The 18,382-nt window shown below is 38.7% G+C and overlaps 2 protein-coding genes across 2 annotated transcripts in view; one reads left to right on the forward strand and one right to left on the reverse strand.

Annotated features, from left to right (window-relative positions):
- The window catches only part of LOC309478992 (uncharacterized protein), a gene marked incomplete at its 5' end in the record, with an annotated part of 132,100 nt that overhangs the window by 33,437 nt on the left and 80,281 nt on the right, over nucleotides 1-18,382 (forward strand). The window lies entirely within an intron of this gene.
- Nucleotides 1-18,382, reverse strand: part of dph6 (diphthamine biosynthesis 6) — a 131,066-nt gene that overhangs the window by 13,473 nt on the left and 99,211 nt on the right. The window contains exon 13 of the mRNA XM_082143454.1: nucleotides 12,061-12,300. Within this exon, the coding sequence (XP_081999580.1) occupies nucleotides 12,061-12,300 (240 nt within the window). The remainder of the gene's footprint in view (nucleotides 1-12,060; nucleotides 12,301-18,382) is intronic.

Below are 18,382 nucleotides of genomic sequence, written 5' to 3' on the forward strand. Positions count from 1 at the left end.
AAACAAAATGTTTTTCCATAAAATGGAAAAAGGAAAATGGATCAAAACAGGGCAATAAATCAAAGAGAATTAGCAAATATGACTAATATGTCCAGGTGGAATGGCAAAACAGCAATCAAAGAAATGAACCGATGACTTTAACCCTGGGAAACACATGCATCATTTTGCATCAAGAATAAGCCATTAAGTGCAAAAAGTGTCCAGTATAAGTGTTTGGAATAAGCAATATAAATAGAAGACATTAATGCACACACCACAGCCAAAATGTGTAATTCATTGATACGTACAGTACGATAATCCGACAACATAAATATAACAGCAAGCTTTGTGTTGCACTTTAACTTCAGACAGAACTACAGTACGTCTTTTGTGAAGTAAACACTGTAGAACACAACGCAGAATATGTCTCACTCTATCTCACTCTTTACTGTAGATACAACTTACTGTATATACCCCGCTAAACCCCGGGAACGCTCCCAATCTGGCCACAACATCGACTCGTTGACTGAGGAACACCTTCAGGCCCACAGATTTTCACAGCAAATTTTCAGTGTGACAAGATGTTAAGATGAAAGGATACATCATTATCAGCCGTCGCAGTGAGTGTGAAAACTCGGGTTTCATTTCAGTCTGTGATTTGCATCACTTTCCGAAGTGGCTCGTTAGGCCTGATCATAATTTCTTATCCTTACACTTTTAACAAAACCAACATCTCTTAAAGTTCCCCCAATTATGCTATTTTAAAGATTTCTCGTTTTGTTTTTAAGGTCTCGTACAAAAGGTTTGCAAATAACACTCGTAATCTCCACTACAGCATCAGCTCTTTCCTCTCAGTGTCTGAAACGCTTCCATCGATGATTCAGTCTCTCTAAGCTCCGCCTCTCTGAGAGCTGCTCGGCTCTGATTGGTCAGAAAGCAAACGCTCATTATCATATCTGAATCTCAGCTCTTGATCACAGTGATACGAACAGTGGCGATGGCGTGGGTTTTACCGTATCAATCTCAGAAAACAGCGTCTTCTCCACATGAACAACACCAACCAAACTCTTCCAGTCTCAGATACACTACAGTGTTTGAGGGCGGGGCTAAGAGAACCTGCTCAGCCAATCAAGACCACAGGCTGGCATTATGCAAATTAGCTACACATTAGTTTCACAAACAGCTATATTACACACAACATGAAAGGGAATATACCACAAATAGGGGAACTTTAATAGAACAAAACCAACCGACATTTAAATCTCTTAATATCTTAGAAACATCCAACATTTAACAAATCAAATAAAAATGAATCTATAAAGCACAATAAAAACAACAGTAGTTGACCACTGTGCTGTACAATACCAAACTAACATTTTAATAAAAAATAAATATAAACAATAAAGACTGTAATGCAATGAGAAAAAAATGTATTATAACAATTTTTAAATACATTTTTTAATACTTTTTTCTTATTATTATAACAAAAATATATAAAAAAAATAAAAATATATATAAAAATATAAAAATAAAAATATATGTAAATATCACTATTCGGTGATTGATTTAAATCACTGCATAGATCAATTCATAAATACAATATATCTAATCTAAATCCAGAGATTCACTAATTTCATCATTATAGACACATCGCTCTACAGTGAAGCACTGAGGCATTATAGACTCTCTGTACAGTTGCTGTGAAACCGTGTGCATTGTGAAAAGCGCTATATATAAATATAAACTTGACTTAGTTTGCATGCATAGATAATGAAAACATAATGAAAACAAGCCTAGTGAAATACAATATATGTGCAGCTCAAACAGATCATGATACTAGCAACGGCAACGTCATGGGTTCGATTCCCAGGGAATGAATGATGAAACTTACACACAGTCAAACCAACACTTATTCAGACACCTTCAACATTTCGCACATTATTCTCAGTTTATTCACTATAGTTTGGAAAATGGTAATGAAATATGAGCAGAACTCAGAGTTATGAACTCAGTTGATATTTGACTGGTTTTGTCCGTCCTTCTGTTAGACTGTCTCACACATGAATTATGTTGAATATCTGTCAGCTGTTAAATTTAACTACACAATTAGATAATACCAGTTTAGCTCAACCAATCACCAAGCAATGCTTCATTTTGTTCAGTCTGTGTGTAAAAAGAGCATTAGCAATTAAAGACAAAACACTTCAGCAAAACATGATCAGCTCAAAGTGTCCCAATCATTTTTGATCCCACATTTTACTAATAGTCGCTGTATGAAGAATATCTGGGTATAATATGTCACAGTTTACTTTATCTTGCTCTCCTCACTTACAGAAGTGAACTATAGTGTCCTGCACACACTAGTAAAACAATATAAAAACTGATATCTGGTGTCTGAGTAACGTCTGGTTTGACTGTTTATACATTGAAAAGTCACTTTGCATAAAAGCATCTGTCAAATGCATGATCTTGGCTTTAAGAACTTCTTCAAGTTGTGAGGAGGTGTTGTTATGATTGATCTGAAGTTAAATGCTCTCTATAAGCAGAGCGTTTCTGCTCTCCACAAACAACACATCTGCTCCTCCGCCAATTAACCCCGCAAACTCCATCACACACTCCATTACAGACGTTATGAACGCTCAGGCTGTTTAAAGAAGCGACACACTCGTGTTTCTATCACGGCTCTTCCGCTTCGCCAGCTCCATCTCCTTTAACCAGTGCTCGGCTTGCTGGATGCGTGGTGAAGCCACTGGTAAACGCGATAAGTGCTTTATTGTTAATCTAAAGAAAGCATTTTCATCATAACACTCGAGTGCACAAATCCAGCAGCGCCGAACCAACACGCCAACAATCAACAACACAACTTACTGTACACTCTTCAGTATTCACTCATGCAACTTATGCATTGTTAAAAAAAGGTTTTACTTGGTTTGCACTGTAATAATTGAATAAATTAAAAAGCAGCAATTTTTTTTTTAATAAAATAAAAGGAAATTCAACCTATTTTCTGAATGCATATTATAGATCTTCCTTTGTTCCTTCCTAATGTTCCTTAAGGCGAGACACTACAGGCAAAACAGTGTGTTTTCATCCATGTGTCAATGTTGAGATTTTTGGCTTTTCATAAAGTGTTTTTCTCAGACTAGTGGACAGAAAACCTCCAAAACACACTTTTAACAGTATCTTTTAGAGCACTTTATATATTTGCGTCTGTAGAATCAATTATATATCTTTAAAAGCCGTTTTCTCAAAATGAGTTTTTCCTCCTACATTGAGCCAGAAACCTCCAGTGACACTGACATACACCAAACTATAGTTTTATTCTGAAGGTCATAATCCCCTCTGTAAAAACCTTCATCTCTAATACATCAAAAACAAGATTGTCGAACCTGACTTCATCCAATGTTCAGGTGTTTGTTCTAGAAATGTATGCAAATCAGTGCATATTTAATAAGATAACGTCTCATTTGCATATTTAAACATAACATTTCATAAAACTTGTAATATAAAAATTTTTTTTGCAATTATTAATGTATTCAATCAACTGATCAATCAATAAAAATTTTTTTTTTTTTTACCCTATTCACCAGGGCAGTCTTGCTTTAAACATTTAGTGTTCTCTGAGTATAAGGAATACGCATATGAAAGAATCACAGTAACAACAAACAAGAGTGAATATCAGCGAGCGGCATCATTAATATTCCTGTCACACTAGTGTACTGTCAACATCTGCGCACTCGTGTTGTGTTTGCATTGAAGCATGCACACAACTGGAGGGTGTTGCAGTGTTATTGAGGAACGCAAACCTCCTCACTTCTGACAGCGTGTCAGGCGTCTGCAGTCTCTGCGTCTCATCTGTTTTGTCACATGAATACATGCATGTGAAACACAAGTCTTCATGAGACAGAACCGGCTGCAGATGAGAATGTGATGTTTCATTCAGATCATGACTTTATGATGCTTAAACTTTTACATTTGCGTCCTCAATCTTAAATATTTGTCTATATTACTGGCTTTAGTCCAGAACTCAGTTAGCATGATTGTGGCTGAGAATCTTTAGCATGTGTTCAGTATTCTCATGATATTGAGTTCTAGAGTCATGTGTAATCCTAAAGAGTTTACACATTTACTCTTCCTTGTGTCGCTTTAAACCTGTTTGACATCCTTTCTTATGTGCAACTTGAAAGAAGAAGTGTTTTGGGAACCGGACTTGACTTGCATTGGACAAAAAATACAATGTAGTCAATGGGAACTGAAACGGTTTGGTTACCAACGTTATATTATTTATAATTCTCATTATTCATAAAGCAGATTCTCACTAGATTTTCAGTGTCACTGTACATGTCTCAATCGCTCAAAAGTTTGGGATCTGTGAGATTTTATTTATTTATTTATTTATTAAGAAATTAATACTTTTCTTCAGCAAGGATGCATTAAATTGATTATTATTATCAATGTTAAAAACAGTTGTGCTGATTCATATTGTTGTGGAAACCGTGATACACTACTATCCAAAAGTTTGAAGTAAGATTGAAATGAATACTTTTATTCAGCTAGGATTAAATCAAGTTGATGAAAAGTGACAGTAAAGACATTTATAATGTCACAAAAGATTTTATTTCAAATAAATGCTGTTCTTTTGAACTTTCTATCCATCAAAAAATCCTGAAAAATAACTATTTTCAACATTGATAATAATTATACATTTTTCTTGAGCATCAAATCATCATATTAGAATGATTTCTGAAGGATCATGTGACACTGAAGAGTAATGATGCTGGAAATTAATTAAGGAAATTGCTCTTTACTATATATTCACATAGAAAACTGCTGATTTACACTGATTGTAATAATATTTCACTGTATTTGTGGTGATCATTGTCATACTATAACAACACATCGGTTCATTCAGAGCATCTGAACTCTCAGTAATCTTCCTCACTGTGATCTGATCAATAATCTCATCTGGATTGTCAGATCAGAAGAGGAACACATCTGTCTCGTGAGATCAGCTCGAGTCCATCGCTTTACATCCCGACAGTTTCGAGGCGGCTTCAGCAGGGAGTTCATTTGCATTTAAATGTCAGATTCGTAAAGGGTCTGCAGGTCTCGGGGATTAATTGCTTTTCCCTAATCGGGGTCTCTTAAATAAACATAAAATAATGAAACAATTCAGACAGCCGGAGAAAATAATTACAACTATCTCAAAGCAAACTCGTTAATGAAAGGATTAGGATAATATTAGTCTCAGACGTCTGATGGATAACACACAATAGGGAAAGAAAAGACCAGCACAACTTCCCTTTCATGAGGATTTTAAAGTCATATTGGATGGGTCAAAAACAGTGGGAATGCACCAATCAAGTGAAGCGTATACAGGTATGCTGGACCAATGAGATTTAATTGTGGGTGGGGCTCAACTATCTGACTGTGGGCCACTGAACTGTATAGAGGTTATGCATTGAGTCACTTTCCCGTGGGAGCACACTCCCTCAGCCGGACTGAGCGGCAGAAGACATGACTGGATTTAATAGAGGAATCTAAGAAAACGGCAGTAAAACAAACAATTATCAGTTTAAACTAAAGGTTGGACTCGATATAGTGTTTCTAACATCTTACCAAAGATCCAGTGATCATGGATATTGACATGCCGACAGGAATCATGTTTCCTGATATTTATATGAGCCTGATTTAGACGCCGGGGGACTATATAAAGCAAATCTGCCTGCGAACGCTTTATATAAATACAATATAGGTCTAAATCCATGTGATCACTTATATCAATGTTATATATATACAGTGCCTTGCGAAAGTATTCGGCCCCCTTGAACTTTTCGACCTTTTGCCACATTTCAGGCTTCAAACATAAAGATATAAAACTGTAATTTTTTGTGAAGAATCAACAACAAGTGGGACACAATCATGAAGTGGAACGAAATTTATTGGATATTTCAAACTTTTTTAACAAATAAAAAACTGAAAAATTGGGCGTGCAAAATTATTCAGCCCCCTTAAGTTAATACTTTGTAGCGCCACCTTTTGCTGCGATTACAGCTGTAAGTCGCTTGGGGTATGTCTCTATCAGTTTTGCACATCGAGAGACTGAAATTTTTGCCCATTCCTCCTTGCAAAACAGCTCGAGCTCAGTGAGGTTGGATGGAGAGCGTTTGTGAACAGCAGTTTTCAGTTCTTTCCACAGATTCTCGATTGGATTCAGGTCTGGACTCTGACTTGGCCATTCTAACACCTGGATATGTTTATTTGTGAACCATTCCATTGTAGATTTTGCTTTATGTTTTGGATCATTGTCTTGTTGGAAGACAAATCTCCGTCCCAGTCTCAGGTCTTTTACAGACTCCATCAGGTTTTCTTCCAGAATGGTCCTGTATTTGGCTCCATCCATCTTCCCATCAATTTTAACCATCTTCCCTGTCCCTGCTGAAGAAAAGCAGGCCCAAACCATGATGCTGCCACCACCATGTTTGACAGTGGGGATGGTGTGTTCAGGGTGATGGGCTGTGTTGCTTTTACGCCAAACATAACGTTTTGCATTGTTGCCAAAAAGTTCGATTTTGGTTTCATCTGACCAGAGCACCTTCTTCCACATGTTTGGTGTGTCTCCCAGGTGGCTTGTGGCAAACTTTAAACGACACTTTTTATGGATATCTTTAAGAAATGGCTTTCTTCTTGCCACTCTTCCATAAAGGCCAGATTTGTGCAGTATACGACTGATTGTTGTCCTATGGACAGAGTCTCCCACCTCAGCTGTAGATCTCTGCAGTTCATCCAGAGTGATCATGGGCCTCTTGGCTGCATCTCTGATCAGTCTTCTCCTTGTATGAGCTGAAAGTTTAGAGGGACGGCCGGGTCTTGGTAGATTTGCAGTGGTCTGATACTCCTTCCATTTCAATATTATCGCTTGCACAGTGCTCCTTGGGATGTTCAAAGCTTGGGAAATCTTTCTGTATCCAAATCCGGCTTTAAACTTCTCCACAACAGTATCTCGGACCTGCCTGGTGTGTTCCTTGTTCTTCATGATGCTCTCTGTGTTTTAAACGGACCTCTGAGACTATCACAGAGCAGGTGCATTTATACGGAGACTTGATTACACACAGGTGGATTCTATTTATCATCATTAGTCATTTAGGTCAACATTGGATCATTCAGAGATCCTCACTGAACTTCTGGAGAGAGTTTGCTGCACTGAAAGTAAAGAGGCTGAATAATTTTGCACGCCCAATTTTTCAGTTTTTTATTTGTTAAAAAAGTTTGAAATATCCAAAAAATTTCGTTCCACTTCATGATTGTGTCCCACTTGTTGTTGATTCTTCACAAAAAATTACAGTTTTATATCTTTATGTTTGAAGCCTGAAATGTGGCAAAAGGTCGAAAAGTTCAAGGGGGCCGAATACTTTCGCAAGGCACTGTATCATCATATCGTCAAGCCTTAAAACTTGTATCGTTTTTTGTCAGTGTTTCTTTAAAAACATCCAATTATGCAGAATATAAGATTATATTTAATTGATGAGTTGTCAGTATGGTCACTGTGTCACCTGTCTTGGACTTTGTTTTGTGTTCTGTGTTTGTGCACCATGTGTTTTCTTGTTATTCAGTTTCACCTGTTACCTGTCATCAGTCATCACTCACCGTGTGCACCTGTTGTCACTTAGTCTCCTCATTTGTCTGTGTATATAGTCTCTCTAGTTTCAGTTCTTCCTTGTCGGTTCTACGTCTTTACTGCTTGCTATGTTTGGTACGTGTCTTGTTCTTAAATAATAAATAGAGTTTAATCGTTATCCGTCTTCTTCGTCTACCTGGTCTTCCTGAACGTGCCTCACGCAGCCCAAGCGTGACAGAAGAACTGACTACACCCAAAAAGTTGGTAAAATAGACTAAATTAAGGAGAACATGGGCTTTCTCCTAGTGATGGCAATATGAGGCTTCCTGAACCACTGAGACCTCACAGCCCATTGCTTCAGCCAAAGGTTCATTACTCAAAGCTTCATTCAGCATTGCTCACTAGTGACACCTAGCTACTGTGCAAAGAAATAGCAGACAAATTAATTAATTCTGAACCAATGACCTGAGCAGACATTTGTCGATTGCCTGGGTATAAAATAAAATATGTATCTTTCTCTGTCTGAATTTACTTGTGCAGAGACAAATGTCACACACACAATGAATTAATTATTCATAAATTATTTGGATAGTGACAGTATGAACAGCAAAAGTGACACTGTGTTGAGTGCAGTGCTTATGGTGGAGGGAGTGTAATAAAGTAAACTGCAACAGTTTACTTTATTGGGGTGGTCTGGGGTGGGAAAAGTTAAACATTGTTTCTGGGGGGTTTTGTGCAGTGAACTGTTACTAGTTTTAGTGCAGTGTTGTGCTTATGGGAATTTTTTCAAGTGTGTTGGGGTTTAGACAATTCCTCTTCTTGGACAAAACCTCTCCAGCCACAGAGGATGCAGGGGAACATAAAAATGCCAGTGCCAGCTGGTATAAATGAGGACACTGATGCTTCTGTTGAGCCCAGACAGGGGAGGATTGCCTCTTTCTTGCTGGCTCCATTATCAGGAAAAAGGAAGAGGTCACAAAAAGCAAACAAATCAAAGAGGGCAATCCAAATAAAAAAACAAGTCCAGTCCAGATCCAAAAATCCAAAGCAATCCAAATAATCTTATCTAATTAATATAACAAGACTATAATATAGCTAGGCCTACTATAATTAATGATAACAATATACTATAACTATTCTAACTTGATATAATGTAATAATATACAGCCCTAACACATAGCCTATATGACACAATAATGACAATGACAATGGGAGTTCTCTAACTCTCTGACTCTGACACTACTACAACTGCTTCTACTACTCCTGACAACACCCACAAGGTGGCGCGAGTTTCGATCCACACAAACCGAGGCCTCGTTTGTCATTAGTCACGTGATTTTCACGTTAACAACAGAAGCCTCGAATCGCGGCTTCATCTGGCATGCCCATTTTTTCTCGACACAAGCTCCGACGCCTCGGTTCAAATGTCACATCACTACTTTCTCCGTACCCTGCTGAATCCTTCAGATCGGCTTGTAACCTGTTTCCAGGACGGCCAACGGATCGAGAAATATGACGAGAGGTTCCTCAATTTCTCACCTCATGGACTGGGCAGATGACGTCCTAAAGACTGTATTCTGGTACGGACTGGACAATAATCTGTACCAGCAAACCCCACCAGCTTCGAACAACACCTGGATCATGTGCTGTGGTTGAGCGGTTCAGCCTTCACCATGGGTGAGGCTGATTCTGACATCACCGCTCAACCGTCACCAGCCATCTTCATCGCCACACCTCCTATCTTCGTCCAGAGTCCAGAGTCTCGTCCCATCGAGACCACCCTTCCAGGGTCTCGTCCCGCCGAGACCGCCCCTCTAGAGCGTCTTCACGACATCCCTGTCAAGCCTGAGCTTCTTCACGTCAAGCCTGAGCTTCTTCACGACATCCCTGTCAAGCCTGAGCTTCTTCATGTCAAGCCTGAGCTTCTTCACGAAATCCCTGTCAAGCCTGAGCTTCTTCACGAAATCCCCGTCAAGCCTGAGCTTCTTCACGACATCCCTGTCAAGCCTGAGCTTCTTCACGACATGCCTGTCAAGCCTGAGCTTCTTCACGACATGCCCGTCAAGCCTGAGCTTCTTCACGACATCCCTGTCAAGCCTGAGCTTCTTCACGACATGCCCGTCAAGCCTGAGCTTCTTCACGACATCCCTGTCAAGCCTGAGCTTCTTCACGACATCCCTGTCAAGCCTGAGCTTCTTCACGACATCCCTGTCAAGCCTGAGCTTCTTCACGACATGCCCGTCAAGCCTGAGCTTCTTCACGACATCCCTGTCAAGCCTGAGCTTCTTCACGACATGCCCGTCAAGCCTGAGCTTCTTCACGACATGCCCGTCAAGCCTGAGCTTCTTCACGTCATGCCCGTCAAGCTTGAAATTCTTCACATCATGCCTGCCGAGCCTGAGCTTCTTCACATCATGCCTGCCCAGCCAGAGACTGTTCACGTCATGCCTGCCGTGCCTGTGTCTTCGGCAAAGATGGCCGCCGCCTCGCCGCCTGAGCCCTCGGCAAAGATGGCCGCCGCCTCAACGCCTGAGCCTTCGTCTCTGGCTAAGATGACCGCCGCCACGTCTTAGTCGGTTCCTTAGCCTGAATTCCCTACCAATCACCCTCACACGCCCCCTCTCATCATCCAACCCTCATCCTCATCTCCTCTGCCTCCTGTCAGCCCCATCACTCGCCCTCTACATGCGAGTGGAATGGTGGGCTCGCTGAGAGGCTTCCACTCCTCAGCACCATCTTGGACTGTGGATGCCTGGAATCCTACTCCAGTCACTGCGTCCAGGATTCCACATCGGCCCATCAATCCACTAGCTCACCCTTGGCTTCTACCTCCTTCATCTCCACCGTGGCCCATCAGTTCACCAGTTCCACCAGGTTCCATCACTGCACTCCTCTAGCTTCGCCTCGTCCCTTCGTCCCCCCCGGCTCCATTGGACTCCTCAATCCCTTCTGCTCCTCCTTTGTCCTCAGTCCCTCTGTCTCCACCATGCCCTTCTGTATCCCCATCTACACCTCAGTCGCCTAAGCCAGCGGCTTCCCCATGTCCCTCTGAACCCTCTGCTCCACCATGGCCCGTCGAACTTCCGTCTCCTCCCTGTCATCCTCCCTCATCGGTTCCGCCTCAGTCCGTCATCGCCCTAGAACCCTCTGCCCTTCAACCTCCATGGCTCCTCCCTCCATCGGCTCCACCATGGGTCACGAGTCTTCCCGTTGGATACACCTCCCTTCTGCCTGGACCTTCTTCTTCTTCTCCCAGTAATCCACCAACCTTCTCAAGCCCTTCGCCCACTCCTGTTTCCAGCCCTCCGCCTGCTCCTCCTCCCAAACCCCCACCTTCATCTCTTTCGTTACGACGCGAGGCCGCGCCTTCCAGGAGGGGGCGTAAGGTCACTGTGACACCTGTCTTGGACTTTGTTTTGCCTTCTGTGTTTGTGCACCATATGTTTTCTTGTTAATCAGTTTCACCTGTTACCTGTCATCATCCTCATCAGTCATCATCACTCACCGTGTGCACCTGTTGTCACTCAGTCTCCTCATTTGTCTGTGTATAAAGTCTCCCTAGTTTCAGTTCTTCCTTGTCGGTTCTACGTCTTTATGTCTTGCTATGTTTGGTACGTGTCTTGTTCTTAAATAATAAATAGTTTAATCGTTATCCATCTTCTTTGTCTTCCTGGTCTTCTTGAACATGCCTCACGCAGCCCAAGCGTGACAAATACAATATATAATACAATATATAGGGTATGATTTTACGCCTAAATTCAGCATATCCACCTTTCTCTGCCTGGATCCAGTTGTTTATTTGAATCGCAGCGATCATTTGCTTTTCTGTTCTGAAGCTTTTGGCAGTCTGTTAAAATATACCTCAGATTTCTTGTCAAATCTAGTTGTTCAGTCAATCTCAAAGCTCTTTCCTGTTTTAGATGTGGTGTTCACTGCATTCACGCTAAAAAACAATGCTGCCCCTCAGTGTTTCTGTCTCTCAGTGTTTCTGTCTCTCAGTGTTTCTGCCCCTCAGTGTTTCCCAGTGTTTCTGTCTCTCAGTGTTTCTGCCCCTCAGTGTTTCTGTCTCTCAGTGTTTCTGCCCCTCAGTGTTTCTGCCTCTCAGTGTTCTCAGTGTTTCTGCCCCTCAGTGTTTCTGCCCCTCAGTGTTTCTGCCTCTCAGTGTTCTCAGTGTTTCTGTCTCTCAGTGTTTCTGCCCCTCAGTGTTTCCCAGTGTTTCTGTCTCTCAGTGTTTCTGCCCCTCAGTGTTTCTGTCTCTCAGTGTTTCTGCCCCTCAGTGTTTCTGCCCCTCAGTGTTTCTGCCCCTCAGTGGGTGTAAACAGCTGACGATGACATCACACGCATAACCTCTATTGTCCACAGTAAATTTTCAGGCTGTTGAGGCACAGATGAAGCTCACCTCAGATATAGATATAGATATAGATATAGATCACCTCAGATGTATGTATACAGATGAAGCTCACCTGGAGGTCCTGCAGATGTGTTCTCCAGGCTGCGGTGACGGCCGTTGTGTGTTCGGGGTGTGTGAGGTAGATGTGCGCCTGCAGAGCGTGAGCCAGCGTGAGTCCGGCGCTGACGGCACACAGAACCTTCTCCGTGTGACTGAAGCAGAGCCGGGCCTGGAGCGCTGGCGGCCCGTCCAGCATCTGCATAGAGCAGGGGGTCAGAGCGACCTGTCCCGCGCAGAACACAGCCTCCCGCACCTGACACACAGCAGTCAATACACATATATTTACATATAAATTCATTAATTAATAAATGCATAGTATATCAATTATTATTACACGGCTCTGTGGAATACTTGATTCTGTATTCATAATTATTCATAATTCATATTTATCTGTTAGTTTATTTATTATTTATTAATTTATAACCAACATAATAAATATATGAATTAATTAATTAATAGATATATTTTTTATTCATCAATGATCATTTATGGGGAAAAAAAGAAAAAAAAATGAAAATTATAATATATTGATAAATACATAAATAATAAATACTAAAATAAATATAAAAATAAATATAAATGAATATATATATTTCAATGTACTTATTTAATTATAGTTCTTATTTATGTAATTATGGATTTATTATTTATGAATAAATATATAAAAATGAATGAATAAATGAATGAATCAATGAGAATAAATACAAACATAATAAAGACATTAACAATAAATGCATGAATGAATGGATAAATAAATAAAATATTAATTATGTATTCATGTATTTATGTATTTATTATTTATGGAAAACATTTATAATAAATATGAATAAATTAATAAATACATATTAAACATAAATATATAAATGAAAGATACAAATATGAATAAAGATATATGTTTTATTATGTGTTTACTTTATTTAAAATATCAGCATATTTAATGTTTATTGTAAGAAAAGAGAAGAAAATCATATAAATCAAGTTTTTAATTGTATCTGTATTCAGATTTACAGGCTTGCATAAAAGATAAATGGAAAATAAAGAGCTTGTACATGGTAATATTAAAATTTTTAAATGCACTTCATATTTTATACATCTAATGAATATTCAGTAATATTGAGTGCACTGACACTATCAGAAGAGAACAAATCTGGATCTGATTAATGACACTACTGTCTGTATGAGTCTATATCTGATGAAGTGTGTGTCACAGGTTTGGATCATCACTGTGAAGCTGCTTTAGACAGTCTGCACTGAATAAAGCACTGTAGAAATAAAGCTTTAGTTTGTCTTTCTGAAGCTCAAAACACGAACCAGTCACCAAAAATGAAGAAGTTTCGCGGCCGGTTTTGTTTCAGCCGCTGATGGAAACATCCATCAATCCCGACTCAGTGAAGAGCTCAGACAAACGCCAGAGACTTGCATCAAAAAGGGTGCAATTCATTAACATTATTATAGCATTAGTGTTTGAACAGCAGAGCATCAATTAACGCTCCACACCTTCACTGTTATCTTATCACCTACAGTTCCCGTTTCACACCAGCGATGAGAGCTCGCGCCGTCACTAATAACAGGTGATAATTAGAGATCTGCAGCTAAAAATACAGGAGCTGGTCAGAGTCCCAGAGGTCAGAGCGAGAGGTCAAACGCTGGGAAACAGAGATGAGGCGTCCCAGAGGTCAGAGCGAGAGGTCAAACACTGGGAAACACAGCTCGTATCCTGCACAGGGACTACACCAGCACAACACACACCTCAGGTGAAACGGGAAGAGAGGGAAGAAGAGGGTTTAGAGTGGATCGTTTGATCGAATGAACACATGAATGCGTTTGAGTCTACATTTGATTTTGATTTTGTAGTCATACATCATGTACATTGAGTGTTAATTTGGGATCATATATTTTGTATTAATATTTTGCATTAGTTTTTTTATTTGTATAATTTGTTGTATTTTTTTTCAGGTTTTTTTTTCAGTTTTAGTTCTAGTATGAATATCTGAATATGCAATATGACAAAAGAAAGAACAGAGTATCTGCTTTTAAACATTTTGCTCTAGCTTCATGCATTTCTTTTCATAAAGTTTCATAAAAAAGCAAAATTTTGAGCAAAAAGCTGAGAAAAGTGTGTTTTTTTGGCAGGGAAAGAGTTAATAACGTATTAATGCTGGAATGAAGATGAACTACGATTATCATTCTATAACTGTTATCAAATATTATCACAGTAACACGGTTAGTTCAGCTTCACAGTTACCAAATGAAACCTTCGCAGTTTTTAACATCTTGTTTGATTTCAGCTAATGTTTATTTATTTATTTTTGTTTTGTTTTTCAGTCCTGCATCATGTGCAGTGAGTGTTAGTTTCAGACATATAGTTTTGCATTCATTTTTATTTTCATATTTTCCATCTTTATTATAATTTGTCTTTTTTTTTTTCACACATTTTTTTTTTCAGCTTCAGTTCTAGATATTTTAATACATCAAGTCAAACTGAAGGACAATTAGATGTTTCCACTAGTTCAACTAGTAAATCAAATTTAAATAGATAACACTTTACAATAAGGTCTCATTAGCTAATGTTAATCAGTAAATGCTGGAATGAACATTAACTAAGATTAATAAATGCTGTAGAAGTATTATCACAGTAGTTCATGTTAATAGCAAATGAAACCTTATTGTGAAGTGTTGCAGTTTTTAACAACGTGACTGATTTCAGTGAACATTTATTTTATTTTTCAAGTTATGATATTTTTGACACATATTCATTCCCGGGCCTGTTCTTGGAGAGCGTGTGCGATGCTCTTTCCTCTCCGCACTCTGCCAGACGCGCTCGGGAAGCGGCGGATCAACAGACAGCGCTTTGCTGCAGGGAGCGCACAGTCACATTCATTTCCATAATCATATGTGTTTGTGGAGATTCCCGCTGCTGGGTTCACCTGTCATCTGTGATGAATCCTCAGCATCCGCCCGGACCGCCGCAAATCACCCGGACGAGCAGAGAGAGAAAGCCGGATCAATCAGCGCATCATTTACCTGGGAGCGCCATTCCCAAATCTACGGCGTTCCCAAATCGGGATTGGCGTTCCCGTTATGAGCCATCAAGAGCCATCAGAGCTTTCCCACACAATCCGGCACGGAGTCGGACATAAAGACGCTCTTTCGGCTTCATATTTGTGGATTTGAATATCAAAAGCACGACCTCACGGCTATTATAATATTTAGAAATAAAAAACAGGTGCGGCGTGATCAATTATTAAGAGCCTGGCGCAGGTAACTCGGAATCCCAGGAATACTATTTACATAAAATTAACAGTTCAAAAGAATGAGTTCACACACCAATCAAACCTGTTAATTGACTGTCAATGGCGTGTCCCTGAATGTACAACACATCTACATTATTCATCCGCGCCGCTGACAGGGAAGACAGGCCAATTTGCATGGGCATCCGAAATCTGATCAACAACCACAACGCCACATGCATCTTTAATAGAGCCTTATTAATATTCATAGGGGTCAAACTATGGCACCGCGTTTCATTTAACTCGCAGCAGCCGACAAAGTGTTTCAGGAAAAGGCTTGAGCGAGGCGCTTCCCAAAAGAAGTGTTTCTGGAGGAAACGGGCAGACAATGTCCTGCATGTTAATGAGCTCTCTGAGGTCCCAGCGTTGCGTGTGTGTGTGTGTGTGTGTGTGTGTGTGTGTCAGTGGAGGTGACCTGAAAGATGTTATTTCTGGCTCTGGGTAAATGACCTGTTATTGACGAACAGTCAGACTCAGTGGCGCTGGTCAAGGACGCGGAGGAAAAGCACCATCAGGTATGCTAATGCTAATGCTAATGCACGCGCATCTGACGCGTCATGCATTATTGATGCATGCGCTGGGGAACCGCACACACACACACACACACACACACACACACACACACACACACACACACACACACACACACACACACACACATGATCCTGAGCCAGTTACATGTGTGTGTCGGTCTGCTCCTCTACGACTTCAGCCGGTTTACAGTGAGCTGGGCCTTCTCTGACATACTCCAGGAGCTGAACACAAGCCTGGTGTTAGCTATAAACATATGGTGTAAAGTGTGAGAAACCGTGTGGAGTGACTATAGTGAACTAAAACCATAAAAAAAAACAAAAAAAATTCTTTAATTGAAATATAACAAATGTTAACTGAAAGCTAAATAAAATATACAAACATTTTAATTCAACGCAATATTTTTTATTGTCATTTAGTTTAACTTGATGTGCTTAAATAGTTAGAAATAAAATAAAAATGAATAAAAATATATTTAAAAAAGCAAAACCAAATTAAAATGTTACAAACATTAAATGACAAAAAATTTACCTGAAATTATGAATATATATATTCAAAATATTAATAAAAACTGTCAATAGTACTAAAATAACACTGGTGATATGATTCTTTGAAGAATAGAAATTCAAAAGAACAGCGTTTATTTGAAATATAATCTTTTGTAACATTATAAATGTCTTTATTGTCACTTTTGATAAATTTCAGCCTTGCTAAATAAAAGTTTATTAATTAAAATAAATAGCATTCATCCTAAACTTTTGAACAGTGGTGTATGTACAGTATATCTTCTCCACAGAATGAATCTATTGACCAATCATGATCAGGAGCTCCAGAGAGTCTTCAGAGTATATTACATTATTACTGCATTATTACTGTACTTTTACTGTATTATTACTGCACTATTACGGCACTATTACTGTACTATTACTGTATTATTACTGCACTATTATTGTACTATTACTGTATTATTACTGCACTATTACTGTATTATTACTGTATTATTACTGCACTATTACTGCACCATTACTGTATTATTACTGCACTATTACTGTATTATTACTGTATTATTACTGCACTATTACTGCACCATTACTGTATTATTACTGCACTATTATTGTACTATTACTGCATTATTACTGCACTATTACTGTATTATTACTGTATTATTACTGCACTATTACTGCACCATTACTGTATTATTACTGCACTATTATTGTACTATTACTGCATTATTACTGCACTATTACTGCACCATTAATGTATTATCACTGCACTATTATTGTACTATTACTGTATTATTACTGCACTATTACTGTATTATTACTGCACTATTACTGCACCATTACTGTATTATTACTGCACTATTACTGTATTATTACTGCACTATTACTGTATTATTACTGCACTATTACTGCACCATTACTGTATTATTACTGCACTATTACTACACTATTACGGCACTATTACTACACTATTACGGCACTATTACTGTATTATTACTGCACTATTACTGCACTATTACTAAACTATTACGGCACTATTACTGTATTATTACTGCACTATTACTGCACCATTACTGTATTATTACTGCACTATTACTACACTATTACGGCACTATTACTGTACTATTACTGTACTATTACTGTATTATTACTGCACTATTATTGTACTATTACTGTATTATTACTGTATTACTGCACTATTATTGTACTATTACTGTATTATTACTGCACTATTATTGTACTATTACTGTATTATTACTGCACTATTATTGTATTATTACTGCACTATTACTGCACTATTATTGTACTATTACTGTATTATTACTGCACTATTACTGCACTATTATTGTACTATTACTGTATTATTACTGTATTATTACTGCACTATTACTGCACCATTACTGTATTATTACTGCACTATTACTGTATTATTACTGTATTATTACTGCACTATTACTGCACCATTACTGTATTATTACTGCACTATTATTGTACTATTACTGCATTATTACTGCACTATTACTGTATTATTACTGTATTATTACTGCACTATTACTGCACCATTACTGTATTATTACTGCACTATTATTGTACTATTACTGCATTATTACTGCACTATTACTGCACCATTAATGTATTATCACTGCACTATTATTGTACTATTACTGTATTATTACTGCACTATTACTGTATTATTACTGCACTATTACTGCACCATTACTGTATTATTACTGCACTATTACTGTATTATTACTGCACTATTACTGTATTATTACTGCACTATTACTGCACCATTACTGTATTATTACTGCACTATTACGGCACTATTACTACACTATTACGGCACTATTACTGTATTATTACTGCACTATTACTGCACTATTACTAAACTATTACGGCACTATTACTGTATTATTACTGCACTATTACTGCACCATTACTGTATTATTACTGCACTATTACTACACTATTACGGCACTATTACTGTACTATTACTGTACTATTACTGTAT

The sequence above is a fragment of the Leuciscus leuciscus genome, assembly GCF_965113295.1.
Source record: "Leuciscus leuciscus genome assembly, chromosome: 17".
NCBI lineage: Eukaryota > Metazoa > Chordata > Actinopteri > Cypriniformes > Leuciscidae > Leuciscus > Leuciscus leuciscus.